Source organism: Patiria miniata, unplaced genomic scaffold (genome assembly GCF_015706575.1).
Source record: "Patiria miniata isolate m_02_andy unplaced genomic scaffold, ASM1570657v1 HiC_scaffold_7, whole genome shotgun sequence".
In the NCBI taxonomy this organism is placed as follows: Eukaryota; Metazoa; Echinodermata; class Asteroidea; order Valvatida; family Asterinidae; genus Patiria; species Patiria miniata.
Window position 1 is genome coordinate 9982214 of NW_024037074.1, and position 17390 is coordinate 9999603.

Genomic DNA, 17390 nt, shown 5'->3' on the forward strand with positions numbered 1-17390 from the left:
AAGTCTCTTCATATGAAGACTTGGGCAAGAGCAAATTAATTTGTAAACGTTGAAAATAAGGCTGCCATGTTATGATATACATGTAAGAGTAAATTATCACAGACCCGATTGACGGAAACTATTTTCTATTTGATATTTGTTTTCCCTTTTTACAACAGGAAAGTGCTCGTGCATACTCTCCTACATCATCTGGCTCTCCATCTCCAAACCGCTGCTGGAACAGACGAGCGGTCCGTGGCGCCTCCCCAACCAGCACTTACCACTACCGCAATTACAGCCCCTCCCCCACCTCCATGCGTCGCAACCCCTTGGGGCTTAACATCCCTGGAAGTTCTCTCAGCAAGGCCGAGAGTTCCTCCATGCCCACCCTCAGCCAGCAGATGCCCAACCAACACCGGGCTAACAACTGTTGCTCCTCGCCTCCGAGTTCCCTGACCTTCGCTGGAGCCCCAACAGACCAGGAATCCATGCCGACAGAGCCTGGCAGCATATCATCCACACTGAACTCACTCAGCCACAGCTCTGGTGATATACCCTTAAACGGAATCCAGAATGTTGTGTCGGTCCAAGTGACTGAGGAGTTGACATCAGAGCTAGACAACATGGAAGTCATACCAATTCTGAATCATAAGGCAGCTATTCGACGGCTGTACATCCTCCAGTATATCCCAAGTGGTTTCTGGTCCCATATGATCAGCCGGTTCCTGTCTGATCAGACATTCTGTAAGATGGTACCAATGCTTTACCCGCTTCCTGAGCGCCTCAAAGTTATGATGAGCCAGGCAGCTCTAGATGCTTTGGAAACGAAATACCAGTGGACTGTCTGGCAGACAGGTGTGGAGCTGCGCTTCTTTGGTGCCACCATCTTCCACGTGAAGGAAATCGTCAAGGAGACCATCCTTACAAGCGTATTTGAGCAAGACCGTCGACCGGATTTCATCAAGGTGGTGAATCCTGATGGTCAAGAGCCGGGTGGAGATCGAGCAGTGTCCCTGACTCGCAGCGGGCAGCTAGAAATCCTGATCCCTAACCAGACCTTGAAGATCATTCAAACGGCCGACAATGCCCCCATAATCATTGAAGACTCGGTGGAGTCGGGCATTGAGGCCTTAGAAGGCGAGCACATTGAGATTGCCAGCTCGCTCCAGGTGGCCTCTCGCCTCTTGTCTAGCATCATGGACTTGATTGACACCTTGATGGAAAACTTCTACCCCTCCATCTGTGAGCCTCTTGGCATTACCTTTCAGGGAGAGTTGTTCATCACCAGACTGGTTCCCTGCAACCGCTGCTGGAGGGACTACAACAAAATCAGTGTGGATGAGCTGGACGAACAAGAGTGGGAGTTTGTCGAAAACTTTGACTGGGATCAACGGCAGAGCCTCTTACCAGAAACACCTGTGCCACGGAAGCGGAGCCAACGAGGATCCAACTTGTGCTGCGGTCTGTCCTGTACTGATCATAATGGCGCTTACAGTGACTTCTCAGAGTACACAGATCGCAACAACTCATTGAGACCACGTGCTCGCCCAGTTGGGAGAAAGACCCGAGCAGTCATCAGCCATTCAAAATCCTCGGATCTGAGTGAGTCCTACAGCCAACTGGATATTCCGTTGGTAACTGACTTTCCTGAAGACCTGATGTTCTCGGAGCAAGTCTCTGATGTCAAACTGGACCTGAAGTTCACCAATTCGGTTGAGATGATTCCAGAGATGATGGGAGATGCCCAAGTCTATGGGTTCCTGTTTGAGATGCTGGTGATGCAGGCTATGAAAACGGAGGTAGTCACGTGCCCGAACCATGGTCGGGTCAAGCTGAGCACCATTGCCCCAGATGTGGTGAGTATTTTAGCTTTTTGGTTCTTAGGATTGGAACATTTTGAGTTTCTTCTATGTGCTTGACAAGTGTATCAACTAAATTTTCTAAGGAACCTTCCGTGTTCCTAAGAATCCTGAGTAAAGAATAAGAAATCCTGCATAAAATTCACGTGTAGGTGGTGATGATTATTTATGGTTTTGAAACAACAGGTGTTCCATGACTTAGGCCCAGCCTTGCTGGTGAACCGTGCAGCCCTGGAGGTACGCCGCCTCTTAGGCAGTGGCACATTCGGCCTGGTCTTCCAAGGCCAAACCTCCCGTGGCAGCCTTGATACCAAGGTGCAGGTGGCCATCAAGATGCTTCAGCCCTTCCCGCCAGGCCAGGGGGTAGGCCAGACCGTCCGCCGGCGCTACGAAGTGGAGAACGCCAAGTGGCAGCGAGACCCACTGCGCTTCTCCTGCGAGGCTCTCCGCACAGCCCGCAAAGAGCTGTCCATCATGCTGAACCTGGACCACCCACAGATCGTGCCTCTGATTGGCTTCTGCCGTCAGCCCATGAGCCTGATCTTGGAGTTGGCCCCGGAGGGCGCGCTGGACTCCAAGCTGGAGGACTACAAGCGGGTCGGGGCAAGGTTGACACCCTGTACTCTGCAAAAGATTGTTGTGCAGGTGAGGCATCACAAATTGAAGGATGTTCCTGTCACAGAGTTGTAATCGAGTCAACACTAGTCAATCACAAGCCAATCCACTCTCAAATGAACTGTAGCAAAGGCCTGATCTCAATACTCGTTGCATCATTGTCGATTGAGAAGTGAATTGCAGATAACAAATTATCAGCAATGATAATACTGTACTAATGTACAGTTTTATCAGGCGAAACCTGAATATAATGTTTATGAATGCTTATAATGCTTAACTGCTGTCTATTTTTCTCCTCATTCATTGAAGGTCTCCTCAGCAGTAGCCTATCTCCACTTCAACGGTATCATCTACCGAGACCTAAAGGCCGAGAACGTCTTAGTCTGGCGCCTGCCTGCCCCTCACAGTGCTGACTCGGATGTAAAGGTTAAGCTAGCAGACTATGGCATCAGTGTGACAGCTATGCCGTCTGGCACCAAAGGGTATGGAGGAACACCTGGATACATGGCTCCAGAGATTGTGCAGTACGATGGCAAGGAGAAATATACAGAGAAGGTTTGTAAACGGTGCTAGGTTGCCTATATTTCAGTTCCTATGGGTGCAAGAAGCCCTGTATTGTAGTTGCGGTAATTCATTGCAAACAGCTTACTCGCTTTTGCAAACAAAGCTGTTTGCAGACACTTGCTTTACGTGAACCATATTTCGTGGGCAGTTTTCAGGAAGGGACCTATTACATTAGGCTATAAACATAAAGCAATCTTTCCAAGAATACCTGTTCAAAAGAAGTATTCTTCATCCCGACGCAAATTCATCTCATGAAGAGTATTGTTGATGTACCCTAACGTGGCGCGGCCCCTAACGTGGTGCACTTTGATTTTTCGCCTGTAGCGCCTACCTAGAGCAAAATTTTAACTGAAATTTCACAGAAAGTGAAATTTCATCAAGTCCTAAACAGTCCTGTTCATAAATCGCGAGTTTATTTACCCGTAACAAAGTTAGAAGGAAAAGTTATTTTGGTGTGATTTTCCGATTTTATTTTCAAGTGCAAAGTGAACCCTTTGAAAATGCCCTGAAAAATAAGAAAATAATTTTCTGACAAACATCTGGCTGGGTATGTAAGTAGAGATAATAATTATTTATCAGAATTTATCAAGTTTACAGGAATTCTTAAGTGTTAATTTGGAATTTTCCAAGATTTATAAGTGCGCCACGTTAGGGAACACTCCGCCAATTTGTGCCCAATTTCCGGACCGTTTTTGAATTTCGGATTAAATTTTATGAAACTGAAATTGTTCACAGAGGTTAAATAGCAAGCATTAATAAGGTAAAAGTACTAGTATTTCACTGCATGAATTTGAGGTTTGTCAACAAAGAGGTTTGGCAACACAACACAAGGAAAGTCGGGTAAGCTTTGAAGTGCGCCACGTTAGGGAACATGACTATATTCTTCTGTTCTTTGAAAACTGGACACTGCATATAAGCAGCTTTAGTCTTTGAATATTGGTGCCTCAACTTGCTCCTTTTAACTCCAAACTCGTTTTCTATCGAACTAGGTGGATTGCTTCTCCTTTGCCATGTTCATGTACGAGTTGATGTCAGCCCAGCGGCCCTTTGAGAACCTGGTGGGCAAAGACTTTGGCCGTCTGTCCGAGATCATCAAACAACTGATCAAAGATGGACAGCGTCCTATACTCACCAAAAAGGTAGGCAGTACTAGGTTGGCAGGTAAAGGGTTCGATTGCCACCACTGGTCGTCAGAGGGAAACTAGGTTTTGTGTCTGAGCTTCCCAATACTTTTTGAACACTTTTGGAATGTTTTATTGAGTCGGTACTTCTATCATTTGCCATGATAATATGGAGCGGGATGGGAATTTTCCCGTTTTTTCCCCAAAAGGGTTTCTCGCCCCTCCAGTAATCAGAGAATGTAGGCCTATATAATTATATTTTCCCGATGTCACAAGAAATGGGTAGCATTTTAACATTTTTTAATCCACATGTTTGTATAAGAGTCTTTTTAGAATATTTCTATGTTTTAACATTATGCATAAAAATATAATGGTCTTTTTAGAATACTTTAATGTCGAACATATGTATAAATGTTTTTTTTTTTTCAATGATTTCTGTTAATTGTAAATTGTAAACCATCGCAATTCAGTCTTCGGACTGCGAGAATGGTACGAACAATAAAAAAAAACCTTCAATTCAATGTCCAAATTCGTCGTGTTCACTTATTTCACCTTGGGCCTTTAGGAACGTCTGTTAGTGATGTCGTTTCAAACTGTACATGTTTCTTTGTAACAGTTGTACAATATTTATAATAGTTGCTTTACAATCATGTAGTAATCCCATATGCTTTTATGTTATTTCATTGTACTGTATTGTATTTGTATAAATGTATTGTATTTGTACATGTGTGTAGTCATTTGTAGTGTATGCGGGGCCCCAATAGAAACCGCTTTTAAACTGTTTGGGCATACCCTGGGTAAAGAAATGTAATAAATAAATCAATAAAAACAAGAAAATCATCGTCTGTACATTAGTAAATAATTAAAATATTTAAGTTTCCTCTCGGGCGACAACTTTTGCTTTGATATTGAAATCTAAAAATATATCGGCTAATTGAGTTTCAACTGAAGCTATTAATAGGAAACACCAATAAACCATTTGTTTGTGTGAATCCTGTAGGAGAAGCTGTATCCGACGTACATGGTAGACCTGATGGCGTGGTGCTGGGCCCAAAACTCCCGCGACCGTCCGAGCATGGAGCAGATCAACGCCATAGCACAGATGCCCGAGTTTCCCAATCTGAAGGAGATCATGTCGCCACAGGACAATGAGAAGGTGACGTGTGCCTGCGCGCCGTCGGTACTGATGAATGGCATGACAGATTCAGGTGAGTCATAAGATGTTTGGTTCCTCATTTGTAGGTTTTGTTGTCGGAAATGGTAATCAGACCCTGAGTGACGTCAGTATTAATAGTCCGTAAAATATTTATTTATTTTATTTATAGTTTTATTTAGACAGGGTAGCCTTATCAGTTAAGAACTGCTATTACTAAGGGCCCTGTATAAAATGATAAGAATAAAATGAAATAAAAGAAAAACATTATGTAAAATCACTAAGAACATTAAGTAAAAACTAAAATGAAGAAACAGAAATGCAAATATGTAAAATATAGTGGTGTGAATAAAAAAATAAGAACATATTAAGAGACACATATAAACCCTAACGAAATACAGCACAGAAATTAAATTTAACAATACAAAACAAAAACAAATTTTAAATTAATATTATGAAATCGAAAATTTAAAAAAAGTATAAACTTGCAGAAAAACATCAACCAGTTAAAAAACAAAGACTTCAAAAAAAACCCCAAACAAACAAAAACAAAACAAATACGTAAAAGATAGGAATGGGAATAAAAAATAAAGATAAATATTAAATACTGAAATAAACAGTAACTAAAGACAGCACACAAATTAAATTTAGCAAATTATTGGTGCTTTTATACACTAGTGGGGAAAAAAATGGGACTAAACTATCCCTCGCCCTCCTAGATTGCCAAAATTCACAAGGAGGTTTTTAAGGATATTACATGAGTTAGGATGATACAACCCTATTAACTTACACTGGACTTCATACCTTAGAAAGTTGAAGTACAGAGAATATGCCATTAGGTTCTTGCACAGTAGTGGCTTTGGGGGTTTCTTAGCAAGAGAGGGATTATTATTTTGCCAGTACCAGTAGGAAAGGATAAACATATATAAATATAAGTAGATTTTACATTGTTGATTCTGTTGTACTATTTCTTGGCAGTTTGATAATAAAAAAGTCCGCAGAGTACAATAAAAGTGTGTTCTAACGACTTTCATCTTTGTTGGTTTCCCGACAACAGACAGTGGTGATCTAGGTACCATCCATCCCTGCGTGTGGCTGGCCCAGAGCATCGACAAGAACGGGCTGGGCAACCCGGACGAGGCCTCGGTCCTGGTCCTGAATGTGGACCGCAGTCCGGGAGACAGCAGCAACTGTGTTAAATTCAACGTCAGTGGCGGCTGTGTGGAGTGTATGTGTGCTGTGGCAGACACGATGTGGCTTGGTCTGACGTCCGGAGCGATTGCTGTGTACGGGTAAGTTGGTTTCAGACCAGTTACGAAAAAGTTAAACCCTAGTTTACAGTCCTATGCCTGTGGTATCCTAAGCTAAGTCACACACTAAAGGACCTGCACCGTTGACCATTCACTTTGTTCGTTATTTTGTTTCGTTCTTTGGTGCATTCTCCTGTTTGGGTCTATAGTAACATTCATTTGACAAATTCACTTTGGTCTGGTCAATGTCAAAATAATCCGCGCGAAGTGGTCAACTACATTCACTTTGTTCATTATTTTAGTTCTTTGTTGCATTCGCCAGTTTGGGTCTATAGTAACATTCATTTGACAAATTCTATCAAATTCTCTCATTGCATGGAATTTCCTTATTGGAACAAAGGGGAGGTTGCTCTTGCGAAACACTCGTAGCTCTGTAGGTTGGGAAACAACAATCGTTGCAGAGCTCTTTCATAAAAACCCATTCAAGTTGCCATAGCTTGCCAGCACAGCCTGTGTTTGACTCGCGATGTAACTTATGCTTACGTAGTAATAGAAATGTACAACGCCTCTAGTGAAGCAGTGGTCGACACGCCATCACGAAACTTCTGGATCCTGCCTCTCAGCTGCAAATTAAGATGCGAGCGGCTATTGGCAACCAGCGATGCAACCATGCAAGGGGTCCGTTATCAAATAGTCTACTAGAGTAGACCAACCAAATAATTATGCAGATGTCTATGTAGTTGACCACTTCGCGCGGATTATTTTGACATTGACGAGACCCAGGTGCGGGATTTTTTTTCATGAATTTCGATGCCAGAAAGGTTTAGGCCATCATCTGCGGGTATCACATCCTGATATTTCCGGCCTCGCTCGCTGCAAGCGGGTTGCAGACAGATATTTCCAGCGTCCCTCGTGTTTATCCGTCCTCTGTTCCGAATACCGCAAAACTTTGCGTGTGTAAAGTCATCCGACGTGATTTGGTTGAGTGACAATCATAGCATCAAATTTCTAGGGAGCTCTGGATATGAGAGTAGAATTCACAAGTTGGAATCTTTACATCTGATTTTGGTTAATACACAGAGCTATTCACAACGCCTACCAGGAACTCTGCCCAGTGTTCACCCTCCCTCTGTGCCTGGGCAAAGTGCAGGTGCCAAAGTCCATGGTGCACATCAGTTTCCAGAGGGAGGTGGTGGTAGCAATCGACCACCGCATCATCGTGGTCTCGGAGGACCGGGGACTGCCCAGCCAGTCGGTGATGCTGAAGTACGTGGAGTTTAGCCGGGAGGTTTTCACGCTGGCTGTGGTGCCGGCATTCAATGCCAATGGAGAGTAAGTCAGTTCATGATTGACTCAATGCTGTCTGTGAGGGGACAAAAAATTACAAGATAAATACAGTGGAGAGTTGATGCAACAAGCACCTGCTCACTAGTGCCGATGTCTTGCCTCTCAATCACAGGGGGTTTGCCGATGTTGGTTGGTGGCATTCATCACGTTTCTGTTAATGTTGTGTTAACTCAATAAATGTATTACTCTATATCATGCTTTTTATAGGCTTCTTTTCGAGTTTCCGAGTTTTAATCTCGTAATCCAAGACATTCTCACAAGAATCTGCTGATATTAAAGAAATTGGGGCAATCCAATTCTGATCCTGATGACAGTCCCATTCCAGAACCCATCGGGTCACGTGTCTCTAAAATTGTTTTATTAAACTTTTTGAATATTTTTTAGCAAATCTTTTGAGATTTGGTGCGGCCAGGCTGAAGGTAATATCGACATTGTCAACGCCAGCAACCTGTCCATTACCAAGAGGGATCTGAACCACCAAGAGGCACTGGACTGCGTGGGCAAAGTGTCGCGCCTGGTGACCTATGACCTGGACATCATGGAGGAGATGAAGTTGCATCACATCTGGTCGTGCGTGCAGCCAGGTACAAAAAAAAAAAAGAGAACGAAGCCAGTCTCTCAAAGATCGGTTGGAAACTTACTCGGATATTGTGGGTAAACTTTATAATGTTTCTGTGAAAAGTCTGGGACAATATAATATAAGAACAATTCTAAATTCGTTTACAACTTTTCCAAACGTTTAAACTAAACCCAAATTATCAAAAAGGGACCTACGTTCACGAGATGTTCCTTTGAGTTTAACATACATAGCACAAATACTTAAAGATGTCTTTAAACCTAGTTAATTTGCAAAACCTTAGAAGCACCGCAGCGGCCTACTTGATCACATTCAAGGTACACATAATTGACTTTTTACTGTTCAATGACTGCCTTCAATTTATTGTCAGTCATTGTTGATTTATCATGTCAATCCTGCCGATCTGCGGACATAATGGGAACAAGTCAGCCAATCACTCTTGGGGAGACCGCTCTTTCTCAAGCGCCGCTCCCGAACTCTGGAACAATCTACCCCTTGCAATTCGCCAGTCATCATCATTGTCTGTATTTAAATCTTCTGTGAAAACTCATATGTTTACCTCACATTTTTGTGTTTAATGAGTTGATCTTTATTACTTCTGTCACTAATTTCTGTTATTCAAATTTAACTTAATTTATACTTTAATTGTTTTGAATGTATTGTGCGCCATGAGCGTCTTGCTTGTCGGATATCGGCGCCCTTATAAATCTTCATTATTATTATTATTATGTGAAATGGCTATTAACATTTAAACGGTTCTTAAAATATTTGCTAAACGTTAAACCCAAAGTCACATCCTTAGTCTGATCATCTCAAAACATTGGTATTGCTTTCATTGTGCAGGTCCCTTCATTTACAAGTGGAATGTGAAGTCCAAGAAGATTGAGGGGATTCTGGATGTCATCACAGCCCTGGCTACATGCCGGTCAAATCCCAAGCCACGCGGCCGGACAAACCTCAGACCGATGAGTGGTGAGTACAAGCCTTTGTGGAACCTGGTCTTAAAGAGCCTTAAAGAGGGAAGGTCGAGTTTGGAGGGCAGTGGAATGGTTGAAGTTATTGCCCACTTTAGTTTATGTATTGTTTTCATCAGATCATGGTGTAAAAATTGAACTTTGCGTATATTAGGATAATTTATTTTATTTTCTGAAGGTTTTATGTAATCAAATGTCTTTATAAGCTATTGTTTACACCCATTTTACCAAGTCCTGCAGATTTACCCGACAAACTTGTTGCACAGCTGGGCTATAAACTTACAATCGATTTCACGAAACTGCGCAATTGTTTAAGTAATTTAAACATCTTGGACGAGGATAAAAACAGCGTTTATGACGGCTGTTTGTGTGTGAAGTTGTTCGTTCGCGTAACAGTCATTGGACCACCTCAGCCCGCCATTTTGAAAAGTATTTTGTCCGACTTTCTTCGGAATCGTTCGGCAACTCTAAAAATTATGTTACAAGTAAAATAGATATTCATTTGCTTAAAACATAAGGTTTTGAGTGTCTTGTATCGACCTTGATCAGTTGTGTAATAACGGACTCCACGACAATCACGATTTGCTGGTAAAATATGTCGTTTTCAGTCGCTATGCCACAACTTACGCCACCTAAAATGATGGCGCACGTTACGCCATAATTTTTGCGCGAGTCACGGACTTGCGCACTATCCGACTTTCGTGAAATGTGTCATAAGTGAAATGTTGCGCAACTTACGTAATAAATTTTGGCGCAAGCAGAGTTGTGCCATTGCGTAAGGTTTCTTGAAAACGGCTGCTGGCTTTTAAGAGGATTTTGGCATTCGAACAAGTTTGAAGTATGAGGGAGACTGATTTTTAAGCGTTGGCATGAGACAGTAAAGACTTTTAAGTCAACTTGAAGGGATCTCCGAGCTGTTTTCAAGTTCTTTTCACAATTCATCTTATTTCTCATTTTGGAATTACAGCCATTAGGAATCAGGTCTCCTCCTTAGCCCTCTTCCGCCAGTACCTCTACATTGGCGTCTCATCCGGCAACCTTCTCGTAGCCGACCCCCACTCCCTGAAACCCCTCTGCGTCATCAACTGCCATGAGGGACCCGTCCGCAACATCATCCCCGTGGCAACAGAGCTCTGGGCTCCCTCGGGGATGCGGGAAGATGAAGCCGCGGTAGAGGAAGTGGGAGGCCAGGACGGTGCGGTGGTGGTGACTGTCGGCCGGGGTTTCAACGACCTCATCGGTGGTTACCCCAACTCGCCCTCCAGGGTCAAAGGTCAGGAGCGGTTGGAGTGGTACTTCCTGCTGTGGGAGACGGGCAACTGGGAGCAGGGATGCCTGCCGGGGACCAGGGGGATCGGCCCGATAGGTGCGGTGGAGAAAACCCCACGAGTGTAGAGTGAATGTGAAAGAGCGCCCTCTGTTGTCAGAGATGATGCAGCATCATGATAATTTGCCCACCTGTAAAATAACATCAAGTGACTGTCAAGTCGTTTTTTTTTATTTTGGTATGGCTGAATGAAATGTCATTAAAATATTATTTTGAATTATTTTATTATATTTTGAATGTATAATAGAATATATTTTTCATAACTTGAAATGCTGTTTTTGTGTAATTGTTAAAAAAACATGTAGTCAATTGCATTTTTAAAATCCAGTCTTGGTTTTTCTTGAACAATTTTTATGCTGGGAATATAATATCTTGCCTATTATATGTTCAGTTTTGCAATAAATTCCTGATGCCTGTTAATAACCTGTACTGTCATTGGCACAATTAATGTCAATGCATCAGTATGGAGGATAAAGATATACATTTTTGCATAAATATAATATAAATCAAGTCTGTCCCGAGCCAATGTGGCTCATCAGGCCGGCGTTTATCTCCGGTTTCAGTAGCATGAAACGACTGAGAATATTTCTACTCCCCCAGGATGGGATGCTAGTCCATCGCAGGTTACTCCCCAGCTAATGCCGGTACCAATTTATACTCCTGGGTGGAGAGGGGCAAGTGGGGGTGAAGTGCCTTGCCCAAGGACACAATATATGACCAGCGGCTGGATTCGAACCCCGGACCCTCTAATCATGAGTCACGAACCCTAACCACTAGGCCATATTTTTGCATGGGTAGTATTAAAAGCACAATCAAATTTGATGCATGAGAGATTTTTATGATACATGCAATGTGGTATTTTTGTGTCAGTTGTATCCTAATGTAGTCAGTTTTATATATTTTTAAACGATGAATTGGATTTGATATCAATTACAGTAAATTCGCATTTGAGCTGTAAAAAAAGAAACAAATTGTCACACAATTTGTAACCACTGTTAATACATTTGTCGGATTATAAATGCAAGTGTAAAATTTTAAATTATTATTAAATGCAATAATACATTATTTAAATACATATTTTGCTGAAGCATATTTTATTCTGTATTTTATACACTTTGTAGAATAACTTAGCATTGTAAATGTATAGAAATGTGCGTCCAAGATGGGACTTATTTAAAAATGTATTCGTAGGCATGTACATTGTTAAAATGTATCGAAATAATATTGGACAGAATCTGTAAATCTGTAGGCTTGGTGTTGTAAATATGATACATGTAATAGGCCATCAGCCTCGGTCCAAAATTTTGGCCACCGGTATCAAATGAGGGGAATAATCGTCGTAGCAATTTTTGGCAAGGTATACACCTCCAGATTTGGAAAATATGTGATAGCATTGCAACGTTAGCAGCTTTTTGGGTGTTGTCACCCTTTTTTCCAAATTAAATGGCCATCAAAATGGTTGTTACCACTCTAGGGGCGGTATACCTTGCGCATGCGCACTATAATCATTTATGCCCTGATTTGATACTGACCAAACCCCCAGGCTGATGGCCTATAAGTTATTATTCTTTGTTCTGACATATTTTCTTGACAAAAAGGTTACTTGGTGTAATGGTGGTATTTGTTCCATTTACCTGAGAAATCATCTGACGCGGTAGTTTTAAAGAAGAAAAGGAACAATGAGGGGGGGAAAAAACCTGTCAACTATTCTTTTGTCAATTCAATTCTTAACACTTCCCATTTCTCTCTGAATGTACATGAAAATTGCAAAGGTCCCTGATTTACGTATGATTTTTTCAACGACATCATCCTGATGTTAACGTATAATTATCATCCTGAATTGACTTTGGCTCTACATCATGACAGTGAAATATTAACACTTTTGAATTTTTGTGTGAAACATGTCAATGTGCATTTACTGTTGGGAAGTTGTCTCCGGTTTAAAAAGCTCTTGTCATGCACTTGCATCATTCTAGGCTGCAGTACATCTAGATTGGCAAGTGCGTTTAGTGCTCTTTTAGTGTTTCAGGGAGACACATCTTCATCAGGTTTCTTGAAACTTTGTAAATGAGAAATAATGAATAATGAAAGGTTTGCGGAAACACCATGTGCGAATAATTTCTCAACTAAGAGAATGGTTCTGAAAAGAACCAGGGGTATAAACTCAACGTTCCGGTCAGTATGCTCTGACCATCTTCAGTTTTATACACAATGCTGTTGTGGGTCTCATTCACGAGTCGGCCATATTGAACTCAAACGCGATATCTTAACCATCGTACATACGTAAAACAACCTCTCAAAGGAAAGCAGGTTGTTCAGAAAATAGATGTTGTATTAGTGTTTTATCATAAAAGGTCACTTGATGTTTAGTAATACAAAATGAGGAATTGCTTACCAAGCTTTTTTTCTGCTGTTTGCTGAGTTTGCGTATCAATCGGCTTCAGTTGAGTGTAGAAACCATTTGCCTATTGACATCAACTACCAAAGTGTGTTACAAATTACGTACATGTAGTGCAATATAAATTTTGTATTAAACAAACATTGTATTTGTTGAAAGTAGCGCAATAATTTCTCCATTGTTCATTTCAAGAGTTGCAAGAGTGTGTGCATGTGAAGGTAAGTCGTGAAAAATGTTGGAATTTTGTTTTTGTCCGTAAAGGTGTTTTTACCTATAAAAGTAAACATGGAAAAGAAGCAGATTATTTTCAGAGGTGACTCAAGGCAAATTATACAATCATACTGTAGACCTTCAAGGGTTCTGGGGACCTTAGGGATCCTCAAACCCTCTTGCAGATTTGTCGTTGATTTTCCATTTTGCCCCAATCTCGGCCCTGGCATACTGTTTTATACACAATGCTAAATGTGGGTCTTATTCACAAGTTGGCCATATTGAATTTAAAGTGAGGTAAAATCTTCATTTTTGGAACTTGCGAAGAGAAATGAAAGCAATGACATAGTGTTAATTACACATTTCTACCAGTCTGCTCTGATGAATAATTTTAAATTTGTGATTAAGCATACCCTAATGTTTTAAGCCACAAAAAATGAAAGCGAGGCTAGAGTGTATAAATGGTCTGGGATCATCCCATTCAACAGTTCCCAATTAATAAAATACATTCAGGGGACCAGACCAAAATGGCCTTCTTGTTTATTATAAGGTCCATGTACCGTCCCATTCTTTTTTTGGCAAGTTACAGATGTCCTTCCCTCAGAGTCCCCTGGGCCCTTGCAAGGGATTCCCTTGCTCATCAGATAATATAACGAGGGGTCATAGCCCCTCGTTATCGCTCATTATCATCCCACACTTTCCTCAACCCGTCGCAAGTATTTTTTAAGTGCCCCCAGCTCATTCTTCGGGAGTGAAACAAGGGCCCCTGTGACTTTCTGGCACTACCTGTGGGTGGTACCGCACATACCTTTTCAAAAATGGTGCACTCAAACAAAACAATCATTTTAAACTACAGTACAACTTGGCACTTAGACCTTTGGCACTTAGACCTTTGGTTTTATTTCATCATTACACATAGGTAAGGCACAATAACATGTAAAGGAAATAAAAGCTATATAGAAGTATAATCAAAATCTAAAGCATACTTTCAATTAAAAGAAAATAAATAATTGAAATAATACAACGTGCCACTTGTACTGCATGCTAATTACAGAATCCTGTTGGAAATAACTGTAAATTATCCTGGGCCCTGTTAATTAGAAGGTTAATTACCAAACAAGAAATTGCCAGCATGATGAAATGTTAAACCCCGCTTTTTTAAATTTTATTTTGTGGGGCCGGTATGGGTGACAGGGCTCGGTGCTAATAATTTTAGAGTATTGATCTGGGAAATATCAAATTGAAAAGCTTTTTGGAAATGGAAATATAAATCAATATATAATTGTTAAATTGAATAATGCCAAAGAAAAAAGTTATATGGACAATTCCCCTGCAAATAGAAAAGCAATTTTTTAAAAACCTTGAATACATTGAACTTTTTGTGGGATAAAAAACAACAACTATCCCCTCACAAATCTCAGCATATCTTGACCGTGCTTCCTTATGATCTTAATTTTACCAACAAAGGTACACGTCAATTCTCCAAAACAAAAACAGCACACAAATACATTGTTACGACAAATCTAAATACATGTATTAAAAACCAATAAAAGTTTAACAATTTTACACATATGCCAACAATTAAAATCTAATACCTAAATAGAATTCTATGTTAAAATTTTGTTTGTTAAACAGATGGTAACATGTATATCACTCTTTTAATTAAACAATAGTCGACAAAGGATACCAGCAGAAATGTAATTGGAAATAACCATTACAACGTACATTCAGAGAATCCAAAAATGCACTTAAAAGTAGAGTAGATCATTTGCAGCTATCCAAAAAGTAACTGACGAAATTGTTGTTGAAAAGCCTACTTGGTTTAAAGACTAGTTATCGCAAAAAAAATTCTGTGAAAGTGTTGACACGACGCACCCACACGTACATGTTTTCTTGAGTATACATAATTCACTGAGCTAAAACTTTATCAGGTTAGTTATTAAGCACCTCTCGAGATTTTGAGCACATACTTTTGTTGCTTCAAATGAAACAATTTTCACAACTGATAGACGATCTACCCTACCTTTAAAATTAGGCATTACTTGTTGCAGGGGTTAGAAATGGATTTGGCCAATACACCTGCAAACGAAAACACCAATGAAATTTTCTGTATGGAATTTGTAGTGTTTCTGAACATTTGATGTAAATTTGAATAAGGCGTAAGCTCCAAGTCATTAAAACACTTCCTTCGCCTGAAAAATTATTGGAGATAAATTTACTTTAATCGTAGACTCCTCGGACAGTGTATATACTCTTGGTTAAAAAAATCAAGAACATTTACCCGACTGGGCATTTGCAGCTACTGACAATATTGAAAACACATTTTTTTTTGCAGACAGTTTAACAGTACACTCAAACCTAGACACGTTATTTTACCGCATACAATGTTAAACCCAAGAATGATGGCAGCCATGATACAATTAAATTAATGCTCATAATATTGCACTTTCCAAATCATTAATTCCATGCATTGAAAGGCAGCAATTGGCAGACAGCCAACTACATGTATATAATAAACCATATGATTACTGAGGCACCTAATGTGCAGAAACCAAATCGCGAATGTAGTCTTTAATACTCTGTCTCACAAAATCCAGCAGATCTTTCGGATCACTATTAATGGGCACCATCAGATATTATACAAATAATGAATGCGAGTGCAACGGGGAAGAATAATTTCATGAGGTGACAGATGCAATGTTCCATCTGTCACTGAATGAAATTATTCTTTCCACTGCAGGAATGTGGAGCATTAGGCCAAAAAAAAAAAGTCTCCGGTTTCTGGTATGTTTCTAGCACTCGAAGTTGATTACTTTTTACAGGCGTACTCATTCAAATACATGTACATGTAACATATAACTAACATTCATAAATACCTCAGACAGTTTAGCCATTCCTATTGGTCGAGAGCCCGTCACGTGGCCGGTATTAAACGGATGATAAAGACATGGCTAGCTGGTCTTAAACACTTTTCCAGTGTCACAATAAAATGTGGACTCCTAAAAATCCAGTGCCTCTTATCGTTTCATTGGTTGAACGTTCACAATCCTCACGTAGGCATGCGCAACACTACCAGGGAGTTAGAATTTTATAGTTCTAAATTCAAAACGAAACGCGCCAGGTGCGTTCTGCGCGACATCGCATAGAACATGATACGCGCGCGTCAATCTCCATAAAAGGGTTGTTTTCATCTTACTCGCCAGCTGAACACTCCATTATTTTGCAGGAGGGATGATTCAAAAAGCATAAAGTGAATTTGTTGAACAAAATCGAGATGTTTTGAACGAATTATATGATTTTTTTTACCGAAAAGGTATTTATGAATGGGAATAAATATGTACTCCGTCGGTATTTATCACTCTGTTTAAAGGGAATATACATCATTTGCTTTTGCTGTAATTTTCAGAAATGGATGGAATTGGGGGGTTGGAAATATATAGCAAATATAGTTACACTGACTTTTTTGAGGTTTTGGGTTCGAAAATGCTATAAAAACCAAGAAAAACAATCATTTTCCTGTAGTCTGGTTCCCTGACTCCATTTAAGAAGAAACGGAGCAGTTTACATATATTGGGAAATAGTAAGGTCAGGGAACCAGTCTAGCCGGTTTGTACCCGTTTATAGGTGTGTGATCGATTGCAAACAAGTGCAAAGGTCAACTGGGGCCAGTATTTGAAAAAAAGCCAGTTTTTTCCAACGCTGATCGGCCGATCAGCGTTGGAAATTGATACAAAAATACCACTTTTCTTGAAAATGACAGTATACCAGGTGCCATGATTTTACAGGATGCTTTAGACTGTCATTCACTAACAGTCCAGCAAGGTATTTCAAAATGATTTGGTAGTTTTATTTTTTGATGTTTGCAAATGTTGTATTTTCCCTTTAATACCACTTAGAGTCTGGGTGCTGATAATTACCCTCGCCTCCGGCTCGGGTAATTATCAGCACCCAGACTCTAAGTGGTATTAAACAGAGTGATAAAAACCTCCGGAGCACACATTTATTCCCTTATTAAC

General features: G+C 40.5%; 1 protein-coding gene across 1 annotated transcript in view; it reads left to right on the forward strand.

Moving 5' to 3' along the window:
- LOC119744769 (leucine-rich repeat serine/threonine-protein kinase 1-like) overlaps window positions 1-11349 on the forward strand; it is a 47082-nt gene extending 35733 nt beyond the window's left edge. Inside the window, exons 19-28 of the mRNA XM_038220892.1 lie at window positions 159-1835; window positions 2025-2483; window positions 2763-3008; window positions 4007-4156; window positions 5139-5346; window positions 6349-6583; window positions 7622-7873; window positions 8273-8472; window positions 9309-9437; window positions 10407-11349. Coding sequence (XP_038076820.1) covers window positions 159-1835; window positions 2025-2483; window positions 2763-3008; window positions 4007-4156; window positions 5139-5346; window positions 6349-6583; window positions 7622-7873; window positions 8273-8472; window positions 9309-9437; window positions 10407-10834 — 3984 coding nt within the window. The 3' untranslated portion in view covers window positions 10835-11349. The remainder of the gene's footprint in view (window positions 1-158; window positions 1836-2024; window positions 2484-2762; window positions 3009-4006; window positions 4157-5138; window positions 5347-6348; window positions 6584-7621; window positions 7874-8272; window positions 8473-9308; window positions 9438-10406) is intronic.
- Window positions 11350-17390: the final 6041 nt, after the last annotated feature.